Consider the following 23,334-nt stretch of genomic DNA (forward strand, 5'->3'; position numbering starts at 1 on the left):
TCCGAGAGTGCCTAAGTCACTTACACAACTCCAAGTAACATCACTGCATCCTACTCCCTGGCCCTGCACGCTGGTTGCACTAATTTTGTGATGTCTTGTTTACTCTTTATTCCCATACTCATGTAAAGCTCGCGTATGACCTCTTTTGCTCTTTTGCAAGTTGCTTTGGTTGGTTGAAAGCATCCGCTAAGTGTAATTATAATATAATGTAACCACATCCTAGCCGAGCTAATTGACTTCAGCCTGAGAATGCGGCAGACTGTAAGACCAGAGAGAGTAGAGAGAGAGAGGTTCCATTGGCCCATTGTCTCCTGGTTCTATTATGGCCCCCCTTAGGCAGACCTAGGCAGACCTGAGGACTGCTCTATTCATTGTAGGAGCATTATGACACGGCCCTTTAGGCAGACCGGAACGTGGTCGCGTTAGGTGCCCATAGAAACCTATTATGTTGGCATATCTCTATATACTTAAAGAATCTCTGGTAAGACTGAGCCACAAACAGTTTAGACGAGAAGCCGTGGAGCCATGGCCTCTCTCTCCCTCATTCACTTCATGTTTGAACAGTACTTAATATTATACACTTCTACTATACTGCCGTGCAAAACAAGAACGCAGTAACTCAAAATGGTCGAACACATTTTTATATCGGAAATGGGCTTTAAACTACCTAATTTGTCTTGTGTCAAAAAATGGTGGTCCAACACCTTCCCGTTTTAGAGAAAAATCATTTAGAAAGTGCAAAAATGACCAAAAAAAAGTTACTGCAGTGTTGTTGAGTTACTGCTGCACTTTCCAACGGGTTTTTTGTGTGCATTTAATTTCTATCCTAAAAAAGCATTACCAGGAAGTGTCACCACCACTTTACCGACAACACAGTTCTCGCGCCATATAGGAAACTTTGAAGTCTTTTTTCTCAGTTTGCAGTTTTCAGAATTAGGGCCTACTGTGTTCTTGTTTTGTAGGGCAGTATATTTCTGACCTCTTTGCCTGAAGATCCCTCATCTTTTGATTTCTGGTTTATGAACTGGTTCTTCTGCAGTGTGAGCGTAACACTAATTTTGTCTTGTGATGGACAGTGTTCTGGTTTCAAGCTCTGATGAGGATAGCTAGTATTTTATCTGTGCTTGTTATGGCTACCTAGTCTTATCTATCAATGACTGGACACATATTAACAATATGTAAGCTTAGCTTCTGCTTCATAACCTCATGCATGATTTAATCTTTTCATCCCTTATGGATCATGGGCCTGGATATGGTAAATTAATATCTGACGATTCTCATTCCTCCACGCCGTCTTAGTCAAACGAGAGAAATGGCTTAGGATTTACACAAAATTGGAACTGACTACATCACTCAGTGGAAGACACAAAATGTCTTCAAGCTATAAAAAGGAAGTTCTTATGCCTACAATTAGACTTTTTTGACTAGATCTGGCAAATTGTTGCAGTTGTTAATGTAGGCAGGCAGATGGCATTCCCAGTATTCCCAGAGATGTCTGCTTTTATGTAGAATAGGGTTATCATTGGAAGAAGAGAGAGAAACATCCCTTGCTGCGAACCTTATTCCAACCGACTGCTGTTTGGGCGAGCACTTATCTCATTTTGTTTATTATTACCCTATAACCATCTGGGTCCTGAGTCAGCCATCCTATTGTTAGGTTTGTTTGCCAAGTGTCAGGGTCTGGTTGGTCTGGGAATCTAAACGTGCCTTGTTACACCCCCTGAACACACCAGTTTTTCCATCTGGCCCCAAGCATTGTTTTTCCACCACCCTCAAAAAAATTAATACAGGCTGGGACCTGTCGTGACCTACTTTTGGTCCAAGTTCAACACGTTTTTCTGGTGTAGTTTCGCCCCTCTCACGTGTTATCTTCTATTATCACTTATACGACTGCCAGCTTTGCCCGGGGAGACTCCCCCACGCATGCATCAACTTGTTGAGTTGTAACTGAGAATTAAACGCAGACATATTTTGCGTGATTTATAACTATTGTGTCCTCCATAGTGCCATTGTCCTTTTCCTGTACCACTCCTTGCAGATTTTCCATCTTTATGCAGCAACTTGTGGAGTTGTTACTTGGAAATGAACAAAGTGATTTTGAATTGTTCCTCTGAACATCCTTTTATATTTAACTCTACCGAGACCTTGCTAGTATATCCTGTTTCCTGTTCAGACCTGTTGGGAGTCGGTGTGATAAATGTGTGTGTTGTGATAGAAATTGTATACAACTAGACAGGGACAAGACAAAGAAGCTACTCTTCCAGGACCGGAGGGAAATCATTTATAACCATGTGCAACGACTGTATATTGCAGCACTATGTCGGTTGGCCAGAAACCGGTTTGCTTTTTGGAGGCTTTTATTTGCACCCCATGTTATGTCTGTGAACCTTGTTCATAGTTCTTAACCTCCTGCCACATGTGGCATTGTTGTTAACAAAGGCATGCAGTGTACACACAGACTGAAGAGCAAACAGGAAGACCTGTTCACCACGTCGCCTGTCTGTTTGGGTGGCACAGAACTTGTTGTATACATATCCAATTTTCAAATGGCTTGAAGTGACTGTGGAAATCAAATCAAAGAAAAATCATGTTCCTTTTACATGTTCTTCGGATTTTGAGTTCTTTCCTGTATGTTTCTGGCAGGATTCCAAATGTCTTCAGGGCCATGACATCATGACATGACAACTTTTTTTGCTTGTTGCTGAGCAACAGTTGTCACCTGAGACGAAAATTGCCCTTAAAGCCGTGCTACCACTATCACCGGAGCGTTGGTAGCAGGAAGGCAAATGAAGCGGGCTGTGAGTCATGATGGCGCACTGCCAAGGAGATTGGAGATGGTGATATGGCAGAGAGAGAGTTGCTGATTAGAGAGGGGCATAATATTTGTTTCTACTTAGAGCTTTCACCAGCACACACTGAATTTGAGTGCTCTCTTAATAAAGATAGGTAAAGCTGACCTCTGTGTTTAACTTGTGTAGAATAATTAGACATTTCCTCGATTTCATCTTACAAAGAGCAAGTCACAACAGCACAGTACACCTACAAAATGTAAAAACCTGTTGAACAACTCTGTAATCATAATTGTTGTCAACACACAAAGCACTTCAGCATGTTGTTATACACATTTTGAAAACTTTCCACTGATTACAACATAGATCCTTTTGGAAACCATGTCATGGATGAATGAGGTTCATTACAGACGTATTCTCTTATATTGTCAGCAAACACAGAAACCAAAGCTTTATTTGTTCATGACTTGGGGATGTCCGTGCCTGGCTGAGGATGTTATTGATGTTGCTTGCTTGCTTGGAAAGTGGGTCGGGAGTGCAGAGAGGGAGGAAGAGGGCTGTAGGCGTGAGAGGTGGGAGTAGTGCCCTGCAGACTGAGATTGGGAGTGGGATGGGGCAGGAGAGGTGCGGATATGGGGGAGTGGGCTGGGGCAGGGAGAGGTGCGGATATGGGGGAGTGGGCTGGGGCAGGGAGAGGTGCGGATATGGGGAAGTGGGATATGGGACAGGGTGCTGCTGACATGGGTTAGTGTGATGGGGCAGAGGTGTGGCTATGGGGGACTGGGATGGGGCAGGAAGAGGTGCGGATAGGGGGGACTGGCATGGGGCAGGGAGTCGTGGATATGGGGGAGTGTGATATTGGGCAAGGAGTCGTGGATATTGGGGAGTGTGATATTGGGCAAGGAGTGGTAGGTAGGAGTGTGGGTGCGGTGGGGGAGATGAAGACATGGAGTGTGGCTGGAGGAAAGAAGTGTGGCCCAGCCAGAGAGAAGAGAGGGGCAGAGAGGGTGGAGGGTGGCTGGGTTAGGCAGAGATATGAGAGAGTACAGAGAGGGTGGAGTATAGCTTGATTAGGCAGGGAGAGGAGAGTACAGAGAGGATGGAGTGTGGCTTGGTTAGGCGGGGAGATGGGAGAGTGCAGAGAGGATGGAGTGTGGCTGGGTTAGGCGGGGAGAGGAGGGCAGTATGTGGCTGGGGCAGCCAGCGAGGTGGGAATGTGACTGTGTTGAAGGGAGGGAAGATGTAGGCCGTGGTTGGAGTAGGGAGAGGAGGGCAGAGTAGCTGTAATGGCAGAGGAGGAGAAGAGAGGAGTGTAGTGTGCAGTGGTGCAGGAGGAGGAGAAGAGAGGAGTGTAGTGTGCAGTGGTGGGATAGGAGGAGGAGAAGAGAGGAGTGTAGTGTGCAGTGTTGCAGGAGGATGAGAAGAGAGGAGTGTAGTGTGCAGTGGTGGGATAGGAGGAGGAGAAGAGAGGAGTGTAGTGTGCAGTGGTGCAGGAGGAGGAGAAGAGAGGAGTGTAGTGTGCAGTGGTGCAGGAGGAGGAGAAGAGAGGAGTGTAGTGTGCAGTGGTGCAGGAGGAGGAGAAGAGAGGAGTGTAGTGTGCAGTGTTGCAGGAGGAGGAGAAGAGAGGAGTGTAGTGTGCAGTGGTGGGATATTAGGAGGAGAAGAGAGGAGTGTAGTGTGCAGTGGTGGGATATTAGGAGGAGAAGAGAGGAGTGTAGTGTGCAGTGGTGGGATATTAGGAGGAGAAGAGAGGAGTGTAGTGTGCAGTGGTGGGAGATGAGTGTGCTATGGTGAGGTGAGGGGTGACATGAGTGTGATGTGGTGGAATGGAATGGGAGAGGAGGAGAGCAGAGTGCTTGGTGGGAGAGGATGGTGGGAGAGGAGAGGAGAGGAGTGTGCTGTGGTGGGAGGGGATGGGAGAGGAGAGTGTTTGGTGGGATGGGAGAAGAGATGAGTTTGTTTAGTGGGGTGGGAGAGGAGAAGATAGGAGAGTGGTTGGTGGGGTGGGAGAGGAGAGGAGAGTGCTGTCGTGGGGCCGGAGAGGAGAAGAGATTGCTTGGTGGGGTGGGGGAGAAGAGGAGAAGAGAGGAGTGTGTTTGGTGGGGTGGGAGAGGAGATTGCTTGGTGGGGTGGGGTGGGATGGGATAGGAGAGGAGAGTGTTTGGTGTGATGAGAGAGGAGAGGAGAAGAGAGGAGTGCTTGGTGGGATGGGAGAGGAGAAGAGAGGAGAGGAGAGGAGAGGAGAGGAAGAGGAAGAGGAGAGGAGATGAGAGTGTGTGGGAGGAGAGGAGAGGAGGGTGGTGTGGTGGGAGAGGAGAGGAGGGGAGTGCTTGGTTTGATGGGATAGGAGAGGAGAGTGTTTGGTGGGATGGGAGAGGAGAGGAGAAGAGAGGGGGGTGTTTGGTGTGATGAGAGAGGAGAGGAGAGGATATGGGCTGGCTGCTGATAAGAGAGGAGAGGAGTGTTCTGTGATAGGAGAGGTGAGGAGTGTGTGTGGTGTGTGAGGTGTGAAGAGGAGAAGAGAGGAGTGTTTTTGGTGGGGAGAGGAGAGGAGAGTGTTTGGTGGGGTGGGAGGGGAGAGGAGAAGAGTGTGTTTGGTGGGATGGGAGAGGAGAGTGCTTGGTGGGATGGGTCAGGAGGAGAAGAGAGGAGTGTGTTTGGTGGGGTGGGAGAGGAGAGGAGAGGAGAGGAGAGGAGAGGAGAGTGTTAGGTGGGGTGGGATGGGAGAGGAGAGGAGAGGAGTGTGTTTGGAGAGGAGAGGATATGGGCTGGCTGCTGATAAGAGAGTCAGGCAGCTGTCTCTCTTCCTGTGGGGGCCTCCACAGCGTCGGCTGGAGGTGACAGCCTCAGAGGTCGCGTGAAGGGCAGGAAACATCTACGTCTCATGGCCTTGTTTCAGCGCATGGCTGTCTGTCTCCATAATTACATTAGTGTGGATGACTCATCGCTGTATAATGCTTTAACGGTTTGGTTTAAACCTCTAAAATTGTACAAATGCACTCAGAGTGTATACACATTTAGTTTGAAGAACAAGTCCAGGGATTGGCCATGTAGTAATGCACGCCGTACCTCCTGAGACATTTGAAAGTGAACTACTATAGTACTACACTACTATCACAGTGCACGGGGCCTTTAGTAATACATTACGACTTGGTCATTGCCATGCTGGTAACAGCTAATTTATAATGCCGTGTCTTAAGGGGTTAAACAAATAAAAAACTTGTGTGTCTGTTCATTTTGAACCTTGTCGCATATTTTTGTTTACAAAGACTGTGCTGCTATAAACACAAAGATATGTAGCCAGTCAAGCAGCCAATCATGTTCCTTTGACTAAGTTGTGCCACTGTGTCAATTTTGTGTAGTAGTCAGCGAGACTGACTGAAAACAGCTGTTTGTGCTAAATAACCAACTCCATTAAAGTGGGACGAACACTATGCTAGAAGTGTGTTGTTCAACAACTGGCACTCTATTGGCAGACCTTTCTCACGTTTCGCACAGCTCAGAGCTTATGGTTATGTTGCACAGGTCAAACTGTAACGGGAAGTGGTGTGTAAACCACAAGTAGAAAGAAAGAAGATCAAGACAGCATGTTGTGCACCCCTTTGTTCTGTCTTGAGAGCTACAGTCTAACACTTTGTTAACCACACTGAGCACAACATCAAAACTGCTGCATGGCTCTGTAGCTTAAGTGGGCATTGCACTGTGTATATGCTCTCAATTCTCGATACGACATGCAAACAAAAAGAGCAACAATAATAGCATTAATAGCACCATTATCGTCATCTGATCTTCATTATTCATCCTTGGCATATTGCAGTGGCTAATGACAACACATTTCCTCTGCTAGATACTGTGGACACACCCTGTGCTCAGCAATAATGCTTACACTGCTTTTGTGCAATGTCCAAGTTGTTGTGTAGTCGCCCAAGCTGTGTTGTTTCTCAGTGTAGTGTTGATCTCAATTCAAGGTTTTGTCAAATTGGTGATTTATGTCTGGTAATTTGTTGTGTGTTCATCAACCTATCTGTACAACATATTTGTTCAGTTGCCCAGGTTTTATTGAATTAAAATGGATTTGTTGTGGGTTCTAAGCATAAGGAGTACATTGTACACACAAACACAGTCAAAACATACATTTTTAAATGAAATAATACTGAAAAGATTGCGGAAGTGTGAAGTGTCAGGACATTCTGTGGTTTAACTGACTCTAAATGGCTTTCAGTTTTGTATAGTTGGTTGGTTGGTTGGGATTTTTCTGATATATGTAAAATATGGTGACAGGTCTGTGAAGATGCTCATACACTCAGGCCATCTTACTGTTATCAAAACAGTTAAGATGTAGTTAACTGGACTTCTTTTTGGAGCTGAAGAACTGAATTAGTCTCTCAGTGGAGGAAACAAAACATCCCACAACCACCAAAAATATGTACATTTGACATTTTTTTAATGTTCAATTATTTTTTCAATATACATCTACTGTAACATTCCATCACCTCAGTCTTCAAAGTATTAAGTTCTGAGCAGCAGGGCTTCTGGAACTGGAGGCCGAAACTTGAAATTTCAACCACTAAAAAGAGTTGCCCAAGAATTTTTGACATCTGTGGTAACAGTTCAACACCTCAGTCTTCAAAGAGTTGAAGCAACTGTGTGCAACTGAACTTGTTTGGCTCTTGTATGTGTACTTAACATGGTTATTTTGTTTTTCTGTGAGTGTGAATGTATGCAACATGACACCCTACCAGACCTTGTGTCTGTGCAGGGGTGTGTGTGTGTGTGTGTGTGTGTGTGTGTGTGTGTGTGTGTGTGTGTGTGTGTGTGTGTGGGTGTGTGGGTGTGTGGGTGGGTGTGGGAGGGGGGTTGTGGGTGGGTTTGTGTGTGTGTGTGTGGGTGGGACAATGTGTGTGTGAGTGTGTGTGTGTGAGAGAGAGAGAACATGTGTGTATGTGAGATAATGTGTGGCGGTAGTATTCAAGATATATTTTTCCTGTAATGTTCAATTATGTGTATAATGTCTTGTGTATGTTTTGTATTTGTGTATTTATGTAAGCTGACAGACACCTTAATTTCCTTCGGGATTAATAAAAGTACTCTACTCTCTACTCTACTCTACTCTACTCTACTCTATTGAAATGTCAAGCTCCAAGAAGAAGGCCAGTTGCTCTTGCTTGGATACCATGACCTGAGTCTGTTCTCGTGACATGAGCTAACCCTAACGCTATTGTATTATTCTGTCTCTCATTGTTCTCCTCTAGAGATGGAAAGGTCCTCCCCCCAGAACAGAGAGGTGAGTCACTACGCAAATAATCCCTGAAGAGAAACACCTGACATCCTAGACAGTACTTTCAAAGTGAGAGGTTCACTTCGCACACTTAAAATCCTTTTTGTTTTCTTTTATTATTTCATGGCTGGATATCCAGCCATGAAATAATAAAAGAAACCGAAAAGGATTTTAAGTGTGCGGACCTCTCACTTTGAAAGTACAGTCAGCCTTTGTCCTGCACCTTTTCCTGTGATGTGCACAATCTTCACCTTCAACTTCCTAGACAGTAGTCACTCAGCGCTACAACAGCTCCACCCCTGGCCTCGCTTTGACCTGCTTCTCTATGCCCTTAGAATCAGGTCACCTCGTTTTCCACACCCTTGTGCCCTTGGGTCTTCCATTCTGTCTGCAGTCTGGTTTCTTTCACACTTTGAAGGATGAAGGGAAATATTATATGAGATATTAGAGGTAGGAAGAACTATGGAGTAAAGACAACTAAAAAGTGTGATTGATAATGAATGGCTTGCACTGGTCTGAGGTGGTCTGGTAAACAAGCCCCTCGTTCTGCACTTCATTTCACACAAAGCGTCCGGCTTTGACATATTGACAACCATTTTGTTTCTGTGGGCTCTGCATAGGTGCCAGAAAGTGGGATGCAGGGGGTGAAAGGGGGTGCATCCGCATCATCACTTTTGGGCTCCCTAAATGAGGCTTTCTCAACTTTTACTGCAGACAAATGAGTGGAGTGCAGCAGCAGTAACATTGTTAAGAATTAAAGGATCAAGAAAAAAAAGCACCACCACTTTAAAACTCATTCCGGTGCCCTTGGGGCTCTACTTATGTTTGAAATGATTGATCGTCTTGTAGTTTATGCATGTATACTCCCTATATGCTGCAGTTCAAATGTTACACCCTGTTGCAACCTCTTAGTGCATCATACAAAATAAGAACATTTTGATGACGTTACAGAGTCCTAAGTAACAGATCAAGTCTAGGTCATGACCATGTTGTTGACAATAAGGTTATTATAGAGACTCTGTGAAGGGGTGTCAACCTGCCATGAAATGGCCCTTTGTTATAAATCTGCTGTTACCAGAATGACAATGACCAAGTCGTAATGCAGTTCTAAAGACACTATGTAATTTCTAAGTAGTGTAGTGTGATCCTAATTAAGTATTTTCAACAACTATTCCATGCATTCCCATGACAGTACGTCGCCCATTAGGAGGCTATAAGTTGGAGGAATTTGCTGCTGAGGCCGCTGGTACTGTCCTCTTGTGTCCACTAGAGGGCGATATAATGATATGACTCTGCCCCCCACCGCTTGGTTACATTGGGTCTTTCTCAAAACCTAGGACAGTGTCCTTCCAAGTGTATCAGCCTAATTACGGATGATACTCATTGGTGAACTCTACAGAATATCCAATCACTGGGTGTGACTAATAAAGAGTAGCCAATCACTGGGTGTGACTAATTAGGCTGATACACTTGGAAGGACACTGTCCTAGGTTTTGAGAAAGACCCATTGTATTACCATGAGGAACTGCATAGTATGTGTGGGTGGCCACTCTCTAATATCAACTCTGATGATGCAATAAGAAACATTTGTTTTATTCCCGGATCTCTCAGCCTTTACTGCTTGCAGACTTGACAGTGCACAACAACATCAACAGTAGCTGCCCATGCTGTTTACTGGAGTGTTTTCTCAAACTTTTCTCAAACGGAGTTATACATCCCCTATTAAAAAATCCTGAAGAACTCAGATTTTACCGTGACTTGTACCCCCACCCCACCAAACTCTATTAAAAACACAAAAATCAAAAGAGGTTCGGTTTCGGGTGTTGATACCTTTTTTGTTTTACGAATACAATAGATGGTTCAAGTACAGGTGGAGAATGAGTGAAAGAAACAAGTAATAGTTACCTAAAGCACCTACCACACTTTGAAGTTACAATTTATTCCATTAAGTAATGAATTGGCCATGAGCAGATTACAGCTTGATTCCAATGTTTATAGTCATTAGCTGCAGTGGAATTTCTCAAGACTGACATTTGATTTGGTTACTTTCTTCTTTCGTTTTGAGAGGTTCACGTTCCTCTCAACCCCTTTTCCTCTTCTCCACATCCTCCCCTCTTAGCACTCTGTACTTTCCTTGTTGTTTCTCTGGGCCGAGAACCTCACAAGTACCCCATTCCACTGTAGTAGTCCAGTCTATTCCAATTTACAGTAGTGCCATAACACACCGCAGCATAATGTGGCATAATGCGATGGTGTTCTTTCATTAGGTGTAACCCCAAATAGATAATGGAACTAAAGAAAGTTTAAGACTAGAAATTAGAAATAACTGCAACCAGAACATTTGATCTAGAACACGTATAATGAATATTGATTTTTTTTTAAAAATGAACCAACCTACTGCTCAATATGACTCTGCTGGTCAGCTCTGAAGTGGTGCATTGTGCATATGGGATGATGGCTGGTGGCGGCTGTAGCGGTGGTTGTGGTGGATGCTTGTGTACATTTCCTCGGTCTGTACCGAAATAACTGATTTGTGTCAACAACTGATATGCTGTGTATTGTGATACAATGCAGCACAGCTTCCCAGTTGTATGCCTACAGTGTGTTACTCTTCTGTCGCAGCACCACAGAAAATTGTTTCCTTTTTGTTTTTATTCAATTATGTGTCATAACCATGCTACATTTATGACATGGATAGAGATTTCAAGATACAAGATATTTTATTGACATATACTCATTCATTTTATTCATGACAAGTTTTGCATTTAAAAAAGTCCCCATAAGAAAAAAATGTAGGAATCGTTCTTATCTTCTACTCAATACAGTTTGTTGCTTCTGGATTGACTAAAAAAAAAAAATTCTGAGCAGGTGTTGTTTCCAAAACTGGTTCAATGTCATCAAACCACACTGTAACAACTTCTCTTTTAATTTCAGACAGCCCACATCAATCTGAAGCCAGTGCATCAGGTATGGAAAAATCATGTGTGTGTGTGTGTGTGTGTGTGTGTGTGTGTGTGTGTGTGTGTGTGTGTGTGTGTGTGTGTGTGTGTGTGTGTGTGTGTGTGTGTGTGTGTGTGTGTACAGTGTGTGTACAGTGTGTGTGTGTATACAGTGTGTGTGTGTGTGTGTGTGTGTGTGTGTGTGTGTGTGTGTGTGTGTGTGTGTGTGTGTGTGTGTGTGTGTGTGTGCGTGCTTGTGTTGCGTGTGCCAGCGTGCATGCGTGCGTGCGTTTGTAGTTTAATACAGTGTCCAATGTATGCTTTGTACTAAATATAGGAATGGACTATGGAATAACCACTAATAGATGTAATTACATTTTTTAAAAACAGACATCCTGCCACAAGCTGTATGTAGATTGAGGATGCCGGTTTGATGTCTCTTGTCAATAGATGCAGGATATTCATTTGGTTTGCGTACAGACTTACATAGTCAAGAGAATTGGGTGAGGAGATTAATGGTGGCAGTATGGTGTGTGACACAAGCTGTGTGCCGTTTAAGTCTCACACGCTTCACAGTGTCTTCCTCTGTAGATTCAGGATGTTATTTGCTGTGTCTAGAGCAGGTGTCACCAACGTGGTGCCCGCGGGCGCCAGGTAGCCCTCCAGGAGCTTCTGAGGTGCCCACCAAGAATGTTATTACACAGTGACAACTACCAGATTTTAGTCACAGTTAATGCTTTTCTTATATGAAATATGAGATTATTTATTCTTTATAACCTAACAGCAAGTTATCATTTAATAATAGTGTGATTTGAGAATGATGCCAAGACAGCAGTAGAGGATTTTGAACAAAAGCAGCCCTCGGATAGCCCTTGGTAGCCCTTGGTAGCCCTTGGTAGCCCTTGGTAGCCCTCAGACCCAGAAAGCAGAGAGAGTAGAGAGAGAGAGGTTCCATTGGCCCATTGTTTCCTGGTTCTATTATGGCCCCCCTTAGGCAGACCTAGGCAGACCTAAGGACTGTTCTATTCATTGTAGGAGCATTATGACACGTCCCTTTAGGCAGACCGGAACCTGGTCGCGTTAGGTGCCCATAGAAACCTATTATGTTGGCATATCTCTATAGAATATCTCTGCAGAAAGGTTGGGGACCCCTGGTCTAGAGTTTCATGCTGGTAGTATGGTGTGTGATACAGTATCTTCCTCTCCTCCTAGATGATAACGGATCCTCTGAGGACAGCTCCTCAGAAGACGAACAGGACGAGGGAGAGGAGGAGGACGAGGAGGAAGAGGAGGAGGTGGAGGAAGATGACGACAAACACAAAGGTATGGCATGTGGTTAAGGCGCTTTTCAGACAGAAGGCCTTTAATAAATCAACCATGGACTACAAATCGAGGCAGAGAACAGTATTGCCAGTGGAAAGGTTTCAGGAAAACATTACTAGCCAATTTCACAAGAGGCCTTTGACATTACAGTGCTCAACCTGATGAAATATGCAATATAATATCCTTCCCAATAAAAGCCAGGGGGAAAATCCCTTTTTCAAGATAGATAATTGCCCAAGTAATTTCTATTGGCATGCAGTTTTGTTGTGTTTATGTTGGGGAAACTGCAACTGACATGATGGTCATTGAAGGTGAAATGTATTTACAACAGGAAATGAAGAAGCTGCCCCTGCCGGTTCAAACTATGGTAAGCCAACTCATTTACTTGGACATAATAACAGCTCGGACCAGTTCTAGTTGTGATTTATGGTTTGCTTGATTGAAATTGACATGTTTGCTTTCTTGTATTTCAAAGGAGAGCCCTCTGACCTGGAAGCAAGAAATAATCAAGATGGTAACTATCTACAATATAAACTAACAATTTACTTTATAAAACACTTTTCAAAATGAAGTCACAAAGTGCTTTAAACCTGATAAAATTAGTAGTGATAATTGAATCACGCTGTGATGTGTATGTAATGCTCTCAGGTGTCGGAGCGAAGCCGTGCTGTGAGAAATGCAAGAGCCTTCAGGTCGGTGAAAGATGCTCTTTTTCTCCCGCCGATAATTGACTTTATTTGTCAGTGCACTGCACACTGACAACTCTAAATCACAGTACTCTCAAAGTCTTGCTGTTCTTTTTTCTCAGCAGAACCAGCATGACAATGAAGTTGTCACACCACGTAAAATTTCCAGAGGTCGTCTGCAGTGAGTAGCCGTCTTAATCTTTGTTTCTGTTTAACCTAAACAGGTATCAAGTAAGAAGTGCCTCTTTCCTTTAACTCTGCCAGACATGGGGTCCATTTCAAACTAGTATCTCCCATCTTTTCCTCTTTGCTTGTGGCCTCGGGCTTCGCTGACACCCCACTTCCATGGGGGCAGCCATGGCATAGTGGTTAGGGGGGGTGGACTTAAGATCAGAGGGTCGCAGGTTCGAATCCCACCCTCACCAGTCCACCCCAAATCTCCATCCATGGCTGAAGTGTCTTAGAGCAGGGCACATAACCCCACATTGCTCCAGGGACTGTAACCAATACCCTGTACCTAAATAACCGTCGCTTTGTAAGCGTCAGGTAAGTGTAATGTATTGTAATGTAGCGTGTAACGGGGAAATGAAATACACACTGTCAGCCTAACCAGAGCAACTTTTGGGGCGGGCTTCTCCCCATTCCACAATCTGACTGCAAATGTGAAAAGACTTTTGAATTATACTTTGCAAGACATTGAGTAACATTTCTGTACCATGATGTAGCACATGCAGACAAGGGCAGACTATTTGTGCATGCACTGCACCATGCACACACGCATACATGCGCACATCTACACGCACGCACGCACACACACACACACACACACACCAAAACACGCCAAATTCTGAGCAATTTTATGCAATTTTATTGCTGATATAGGTTGATGCTGGACAGTGAGGGGAAGTATGAGTGCTCTGTGACTGGCCTGGTGTTTGAAGTCAGGCAGAGAGTAAAGATCAAGTACTGCGTCCTGTCCTGGAGCAAGTTTGGGTCATACCTGAAGGACTCCTGGAGGTTCGCTGGGCCCATCTTTGATGTGGACTGCGACCCAACCATCCTCAAGTCCATCCAGTTCCCACATTCTCTGTGCCTGGCAGGTGCGTGCTTGTGTGTGAGGAGTAACAAATTATTGTGTGCGTGTTTTTCCAAGGCTGACTTTCTTTTTGTTTCCATTGTGTAATTTATCTCTCCATATCTCTCTATATCACCGTTCCCCCTCTTACTTTATGTATTTCTCTGTTTCTCCTCTGTCTGTCTGTCTGTCTGTCTGTCTGTCTGCCTGTCTGTCCATCTGTCTATCTTTCTACTGTCTTCTCGCTCCCTCTCCATTAGACAAGGACAGTGAGGTGAAGTTCAGTGTTCTCCATGTGAAGGACAGTAAGCCCCTGATTGAGCCCTCCACCGACCACACGGGGAGCCACATCACGTGGAGCGTGACGTCCCTGTCCCCCGTGGGGCCCATCGTCCAGACCACCCGGCCGGCACAGCACCACGGAGTGGTCCTGGTCTACAAGGAGGTGGGCCAGCAGGCCTCCTACTCCTTCAGGGTCTACCTGACCTCCAACAACGGCTCAGACATCAAGGTGAGGCAAACACAGTCGGGAAAAGTAGTAGAGTTTGGTTGAACATGCAACATTTTGACTCAGGGGTCGACCGATACGGGTTTTTTAATGACCGATGCGATACCGATTTTTTTTCACCACCCTTGGCCGATAACCGATTTCTGACACTCGATATTTGAGGCTGATATGGGTTAAAAAAAAGTGACAAATATTCCAGGTCTCAAGTTAAAAATAAACATTTATTTAACATTATCAAATTGAGGTAGAACGTGTAACATTAAAACACCTACTCTAACAATCAAGTAATGTCTAAAAATCAAGTAATGCAAAAATAAAGTGTCTTGGTGCTTTTAAAAAAACCTGAATAACATATAATAATAAATATTGCGTATCGGCCAAAACCACACGTGTATCGGCCGATAGGATACACTTAAAAACCCAAATATCGGCCAATATATCGGCTCGGCCGATATATCGGTCTATCCTTAATTTTGACTGAGGATGTTGAACTCCAAAAAATGAGGATTTTGGTGGACTAAAGGTCAGACACAATCAAAACACAAATACAGTATATGTAAGTAGCAGTGTTTTTTGTACAATTCTGTACAATTTGTTTTGAAATGCTCCATTTGGGCTATTTTGTAGCTATGTCTCTTACAGAGGGTCTGGACCTGCATTAGTGAGAGGTGTGAATACTGTTTGAAGTTTGAAATGACTGTATCTGACTTATAGTAACCAAACTTTTGGTCATTATAACCCACGTGATATGTCATTACCAAACGAATACCAGCTAGACAACAAGATCAGGCCCAAATGTAATGTTCTGGGAAATGATAGTTTATCAGAAACTTACTGAGGGCAAATGTGAAATTAGGTCTTTTTGGATTTTATGTCCTTATGACAGTGGGTATATTGAACCCCAAAAATTGAGGTTTTAGAGACGGTCCTCTCATACCATTGACCTTTATAAATCAAACAAGCATAACTTCATTAGGGGTGCGGTGGATCAATGAGCTAAGACGCCATACCATTATGCCCCTAACCCGGGTTTGATTCCGGCCATAGGTCCTTAGCTGATTCTTCCCCTCACTCTCTCCCACTCGTTTCCTGTCACACTCTCACACTGTCCTGTCCTGATTAAAGGCATAAAGACCAAAAAACATAACTTCATAAAAACTTGTTTTACAGCATTTGACATTCCATGACGGTGAATGACACTTGTGGAGTAACAATAATCCTCTTTTCACGTTTTGTTTCTGAAGAGATTTTATTAAGGTTAATTATATTTTGACCATCATGGTTGACAAGCTTTAAAGATAAGTAGCATCACTGTTCCTTGGTAGTTACAACAATGTGTAAATCCCCTCTTTCCTCTCCCCTGACATTCTTTTGAATTCAGCACTCGTGAGTGTGGTGTGAAGTTGTACAGTATGCAAATTTTTCTGATGTGCTGTTTTTGCTAAAAGCTATGTCTCCATATTGAAACCGCAATTTAAGTGTTACTTACTGTATATCTTTGTACAGAAACAAAGGCACATTGCAAGCACAAATTGTAAAACTCGCTGACAAGCTAATAGCATACTCATTTTGAAACAGACAAGTTTTATCACAGTAGATTGTAAATGGAAATGTATTACAATAGCACACATTAAATAGTACATAAAGCGTATCGAGGACCAAAAATGACTTCGGAATAAATAAGAAAGCTTACACAGATGAGAATTCCCCAACTGCATTCCCATCGAAAACTCAAAGCTAGTCATTTTATCATTTATCGGATGTACTGCTTTAGACTTGGATGGAAAAAGGACTATTGTCACAAGGCGGGGGAGTTTTAGAACCCAAGTACAGGCCGTCAACCAAAACATACACAGCTCAGAGGTTATTTACAGAGACTCTAAAAATAAGGAACAAAGGAGTGGCACGGAGAATAAAAAATAGCACAGAAAACTCAACACAACTCAAAGCACAACTCAACCTTCAGGGATCCAGAATTATGGCTGGTTTCCCCATCGTTAGGCCAGAACTGCAGAAGACTGAAGACAAGTGAAGAGACCTCTGACACCATAAAGAAGTCCAGTTTGAATTGAGAGAAGGACTTGCTGTTTCAATCCCAAGTGGTCCAGCTCCGACTTCAAAGGGAAGACCTTTCTTTGGAGCTACTCAGTGGTGTTAGTCTATGTGATACATGATCAGTTGTGTACCCCAGCTTCTTTAGGTGTGTTGACTCTTTAAAGGGACAGTTTGGTCAATTTCAACATGCAGTTGTATTGCTCACGCTACCCTTGACTTGTCACTACCTGGTGATGCCACATTTTTCGGCTCAGCCCTTTCCGAGATATGAGCAATTCTAATGGGGGCAGCGTTTGTTTACATTTTTTAAAAATGAAACATAAGCCAACTCCAAATATTTTCCCAAAAGGTACTGCTGTTTGCTAGTTGTCTGCTGATGTTTTATAACCTTTTGGATGTTTTTGGGAATAAATAAAAATGTTTTTTTGAAATGTAAACAAAGAGCTGCCCCCATTACAATGACCAGGATCTCGGAAACGGCTGAAGAAGAAGAAAAAAAATCTCAGGCACTGACAAGTCCAGGGTAGTGTGAGCATTACAACTGCATGTTGAAATTGACCAAACTGTCCCTTTAACGCAAGACACTAGAAGTGTCCAAAGTAAAAGTAGTTGACAAAATCTGCTGCACTTTACTTCCAACACAAGTAACTTTCTACAATTAGTATGAGGCGATGTAATCTATTAGGATTTTTTTTTCAGTAACAACAGTGTCTAGCCACCACAAGACAAAAAAAGACGAATGGCTGAATCAAAGCAAACAAGACAACAGACACATGTCAACTTCTGTCACGACAACAGACTATACAGCTAAAATCACATTAACTATTAACAATAACCAATTGTAACTAAAGAAGGCAACCTGGCTCTAAACGATGCATATGAGCACTTTACAGCGGATTTTTGCAAAATTTGAATGAAGACAATTGAATCTGCAAATTAATTTTGTTAACACAAGTTAACAGGAAATCCAAGCTGCTCAAGGCTCCAACATTTCAGTGGTTCGGAGGGCTTCAAAAATTCTTGTTTGTGTCGTAGTTGGACATGTGGACATTTTTTCCAGTGTAATGCTGCAATTAGATCAGAATTACGGCTGAAGCAAGACACAGTGTATGCCTTCAAACACCACACCACATTAGATGTACCGGTATTTAAATTTAAAGAAGGCTACAGTACATGAACCGAATCCAACAGGAGGCCTGTTTTCTTAAACTCTTAAAAGCAGGTTAGTGGGAGTGGGTGACATGAGAAGAGAGAAAGAGATAAGGTGGGCTGAGGAAATGACTCAAGCTCAAATCTGTTGAGTTACTATGGAGTAATGTAACCGATTAGGATGTTTTTAGTTTTTTTCAGTATACACAACGTGTAGCCACCTTATTAGGTATGATGGAATAATTGCTGTACCTACTTGTAACAACGATGTAATATCATGTGAGTTTTGTACTTTCACCATAAATTTACTTGTAATTCGCATTGCAAGACACCCTCTACTGTAGCAGGCTACCTCCCCCATGTTGCCTCGTGGGCTGTAATACTTGACAGGAGCTGTGGGACAACTGACAAGTTGAGCATCATTGGTGCACCTGACTTTCCATGAGTAAAATGTATCAATAGCAGTAGCTGGGTGTTTCCACACACGCACAATGCTATCAGCACAGAAAGACAAGAGATACTTTGCTGTGTGATATCCTGATGTCTTGATAGTGTCAAGTCATAGTGAAAGTGCCAATATCAATAATAAACAAAGAACAAATGAACAACCAGCAATCATCAATAATTACACGATATCTACCAATATTTAAATAATTCAGTGTAATTGTTGTTATTGTGCTGCAATAATGCCTTTGTGGCATTGCCGGCTCTAAGGAGATCTACTGCTGCAGCTCTTCCAAGGCTGTTAAAATGGTTTCTGTGGAAAGTGAAACTCTTAAGAATAACAATAAAACCACAAGTCATCAGATTATGTGGCCAGGATGTGGTTAGTCAAATATTTTGTCTCTGGTAGGAAGGGCTCTGCCCAGCCCCACAGTAAGAGATGTGGCTTAGCCACATGGGACATTGGTGATCCTCAAACTAGGTTGGGATCCTTTTCATGCCTCCTTTCAAATTCTGCATTCTCTGCTTAGGAAAATCCTGTTCTCATGCAATGACCTGCAAGCAGTGAATTCTGCCCATTCATGCTGAAGTAGAGTGTTTTAATGCTTTCCTCTTTTGACAAGTCCTTAAGAACAGTTGAAACTGGTGATATAAGGGAGGAGTAAATGCAGCACATTCTTACTGTAAAGGTGCACTGTGTAGGATGGTGGCCAGAGTAGGTAATTTGATCTTTTCATGAATATTTACCAAGTAATTGACTAATATGTATTATTGTGAGCAAAGTACAGTAGGTGTTGCAGCTAAATAGGTCTGGAAATCAAGTCAAGTCAAGTCAAGTAGGTTTTATTGTCAATTTCTTTACATGCACTGGTCATACAAAGAATTTGAAATTACATTTCTTGCTTTCCCATACAGACATAGACTAATCTAGGTAAGGACATAGACAGTATAGACATAGACAGTACTTATACATGGACTTAAGACAGTGTGGACATAGACAGTGCTCATACAGACATTTAAAGTGCAAGACTGGACAACAGAAGACAAAAAAACAAAAAAAGTCCTTTATAGCGTTCTGACATGGTAATAGTAGCATTTTGAAGAAAAAAATATATTAAAAAGGTCTGTCAAGTACACCAGCAGCAGTGTGTGTGTGTGTGTGTGTGTGTGTGTGTGTGTGTGTGTGTGTGTGTGTGTGTGTGTGTGTGTGTGTGTGTGTGTGTGTGTGTGTGTGTGTGTGTGTGTGTGTTTGTGTGTGTGTGTGTGTGGCGGACAATGGCGGACATGAGGAAGATCCACCTTTTTATGCATGCAAAGTGCCATTTTCCCCAGTCATAATGAATACATAGAATTTGATAGTGGTGGTAAGTATTTATGAAAAAGGTAACATTTGTGAATGGACAGCATGAATTCTGGAAATAAACGTGCACCTTTAATAACCATTAGTCTTGATTACAATTCCCAAGTTGATTTCACTTTTCCATTATTCAATTATATCTTTTTTTCCCTCAGTCTTTGCCCTTAGTCTTTGTGTGACTTGACTTTGTCATAAAGTCCTTATTTATGACATGACACCTCAACTCATTGAGCCAGGGCACTCCCCTCATTCACATGGTTTTATTCATGTTTCTTGTCAACAGTCTTGGAGTACAGTGAGGAAGTCTGAATGAAAATGGTCCCTGTTCATGTTGTTGATGGTCTGATATGTGCTTTTTGAAACATCAACCACTGTCCTCCACCTCAGAAGCATTGTCTAGTTGAGTGTACTTCCTGACAGAACCTGGAGCTTCAAGGCACTATTATGAGGGTTGTGGTCAAAATGGCTACTGCAATTTGAAAATAGTTTATAGTTGCTTACACAAAACCTTATTTTGACATATACTTCAGTTTTCATCCATATTACTGTTTATAAATGTGAATACTCACTATTAAGGCATGTAGTGGATAGCAGTATTTCAGTGTAACTGAAGTCCTTAGACTGTGGTGACAGTGATCAGAAGCGATTCATGATTACATCTCAAATTAAATGAAGATTCTCACATTTACTGTAGTACAGTTGAAGCAACTTGAAATTGCTGGGCTTTTCAAGGTTTTTCAAAGTAACATTTGATGATTGAGTGTTTTGTGTTAACCCCGCTAAGGTGCTTTAGCATTTGTCCAAAAATCACCTCCAACTCAGAATGCCATACAGATCTTGGCTGTGGGCAATGGCGGTACATTGCTCTGAGAGACATGTGCTGCTGCTGTGTTACAGTAACAAACTGCCTCAATGATTACAGCTCTTAGTTCTTTAATACAGACACAGTGTGGTTCTCACTTCCTTCCGTCTAGCTTTGTGGGGTGTTGTTTCTACAAATAGACTGCCGACTTGTAGTGGAAAGCCCAAACGCCTGCAGCGCTGTTCTTGTTCTTGACACTGCTGTCACACTAGCACCACTTGAATGCTACTACGTCACACACCGTGACAGCAAGGAGACTTACCGTTTGTAGCGGAGCATCCAAAGGTGGACTTCCCACTCCCTGCAGACTTGCCAGATTGGGCAGTTCCCCGCCCAAATGGGATGTTCACATTGACCATTGTAGGGTAAAAATATCTATGTATTGGGCGTGTTTCACTGTAAATTGATGGCTATAGAAATCATTAGAATTTAGTTTAAATTAGTTGGCGATTTAGTGCCCTAGACGGTTTTTGAGCATTTTCTTTGGGCTGGAAATTATCAGTCACATCTGGCAACCCTGGCTCCCAGGGAAGAGATGTGGTCATCACAGCAGAACTGAGGTGGAGGCTGAGGCAGACATGGAGGTGGAGCAGTAGGTGTTCAGTGTTTCCCATACATTGAGGAAACTATGGCGGCCCGCCATAGTTTAAATTTGGCCGCCATAGTTTACGAAAATGTAAAAAAAAAAAAAAAAAAATTAACTTTTTTTTTTTTTTTTTAACGATATCCGTTTTTGTTAAAAACGATTTGAATTACGATTTTGAATTTCCTTCGCATTTTCCTCCTGGAGTAAATACATCCTATAGACTCTGTAGGCCTATTGGTTAGATAAGTAGTCCCACGGTAACACAGAATGAGGGGAAAGCATTAGGAAGTGACCGTAAGGGTATTACAGTTGATTCATGTGTGCACACGTGTAACATCGGGTGAGTAACAGAACATGTGCGCAACGATGCGTTATGACACGCCGATATGCGAGGATCTTCGTCCAAATCGCTAGTCGCATGCATCATCGCTAACTGCGTTTACATCGCGTGCCGCGTGTAAGGGAAATGTTAGTTGTTGACATGTATGGAATTCACTTCAATTTGTGCTGTTTCTTGCTTCAGTTGTGGACAAAACGATTGGCCAAACTCACAATAGAAAGCCTTTGCTGTGCTACTGTCCCAGAGAGCTGAAAAAAAAACCTTCATAGAAGAAGTCACACTTAACAGGGGTGTTAACCAATCCAATGAGTTCTCTCATTGCTCTCTCTCTCTCTCTGTCTGTCTCTCTCTCTCTCTCTCTCTCTCTCTCCCTCTCTCTCATAGTAGCCTACTATTTACCCATAACAAATGGTGAATTTCTGAGCCCTTTTTAATTTGTAGCCTATACCACTGAAGGCATGATAATGCTTTATCATATTTTAGAAATAGGGCCTATGTGCCTTTTATATACCAAATGTTTATCATTTTGAAATTGTTTCAGTTGTTTATGACTTGTGTATGACTGAAATTATCTCTGCATACTATCAGTGCTGCATTGCTTTGTAAAGATAGGCTATTCAACACACTTTAAAAACACACTGAAAAGATACGGCCATAGTAGCCTACTGAAAACATTTTGTTCATAATAATGGTGATTAATAAATGGTGGTCTTAAATTTTCATACTGACATCCTTGAATTTGACTTGGTAGATCACGGCAGACCATCAACTTCAAAAGTAGATCTTGGTTAAAAAAAGGTTGGGCACCCCTAGAGAGAACCACAAGTGCTTGAAAGACAGGGATCAAAAGCCTAGTCAAGTTGTTGTAGTTTACTTGGGTTTGGGAGCAATATAAAAAACCTTCAGAGAAGGGACAGTTGGGATGAGTTTACTAACACTCCCTAGGCTTTGTTTTACAGTTGTAATGAGTTTGGTGACAGACCTTCATTGACACAGCAGAGGAGACATCGGGCTGCATATAGAAATTAATGTGTAATGAATGTGAATATAGACATAAATGTGTAATATGTTGTTCAGCCCTTTTAATGGGAGGAATTTGGAAAAAACTGGCCCTGTGACCAGCACCCCTCATGTAGAATGTGTACGCCTACAGATATGTGTGGGGGAAAAGGCATAGCCTACCCTCTAAGACCCTTTTTGTCTATGCGTTAACAATTTCACAGTGCTCTTAAATTCTTATATCTGCTCCTATTTTGTTTTATTATTGTTTCCCAGACCCCTGCATGAGGGACGAATGAAACTGTGTTGTAAACAGAAATTATTTTACTGTACTGCATAGAGACCGACCGATCGATCGGCCGGCCGATTTAATCGGCCGATTTTTGCTATTTTTTAATTAATCGGCATCGGCCGATTTTCTCATTTGGTTGCGCCGATTTTAAGGTCGAGGTCACGTGCTTAAAATTAATGAAAAACGAACGAAATAACAGTCGAGTGGCACCCCCAGCTGTGATCCTGTCCCCTAGTTCCCTTCAGGGAGCCGTTCAAAAGAACCGGCTCGTTCGTGAATGTCACACCTCTATCAGGCACACCTCTCTATCAGCGGGCAGCTACTCGGAGCCCCAACGCTGGTGGTAACCAGTGTGAAGTTTAGCTCTAAAAATACAATAGTAAGTTAAAATCTAAGTGAAATGTTAACAAAAAATCATGCATTTCTGACATGTGATTGACTTTCACCCCATGTCTATTTGTTTTCAACGGCAACGGAGTTGAAATCAAAGTTGCTAGTGGTGTGTGACCACGATGCCTTTTACTGAAGGACTATCCCTGAAATTGAGAAGCATGGATTTTATCTATTAAATCACCATTGCAACTTTCTGGAGTTGTTGGGAGTCTTTTGAAAATATACTTGAATCTGTGATTATGTCAAACCCAATATTGTA

General features: G+C 42.7%; 1 protein-coding gene across 1 annotated transcript in view; it reads left to right on the forward strand.

Moving 5' to 3' along the window:
• The first annotated feature begins 3,574 nt into the window (after positions 1–3,574).
• si:dkeyp-97b10.3 (uncharacterized) overlaps positions 3,575–23,334 on the forward strand; it is a 30,296-nt gene continuing 10,536 nt past the window's right edge. The window contains exons 1-8 of the mRNA XM_063204607.1: positions 3,575–3,740; positions 12,219–12,329; positions 12,661–12,696; positions 12,805–12,843; positions 12,978–13,021; positions 13,138–13,196; positions 13,898–14,115; positions 14,351–14,601. Coding sequence (XP_063060677.1) covers positions 3,575–3,740; positions 12,219–12,329; positions 12,661–12,696; positions 12,805–12,843; positions 12,978–13,021; positions 13,138–13,196; positions 13,898–14,115; positions 14,351–14,601 — 924 coding nt within the window. The remainder of the gene's footprint in view (positions 3,741–12,218; positions 12,330–12,660; positions 12,697–12,804; positions 12,844–12,977; positions 13,022–13,137; positions 13,197–13,897; positions 14,116–14,350; positions 14,602–23,334) is intronic.

The sequence above is a fragment of the Engraulis encrasicolus genome, chromosome 8 (assembly GCF_034702125.1).
Source record: "Engraulis encrasicolus isolate BLACKSEA-1 chromosome 8, IST_EnEncr_1.0, whole genome shotgun sequence".
Lineage (NCBI taxonomy): Eukaryota > Metazoa > Chordata > Actinopteri > Clupeiformes > Engraulidae > Engraulis > Engraulis encrasicolus.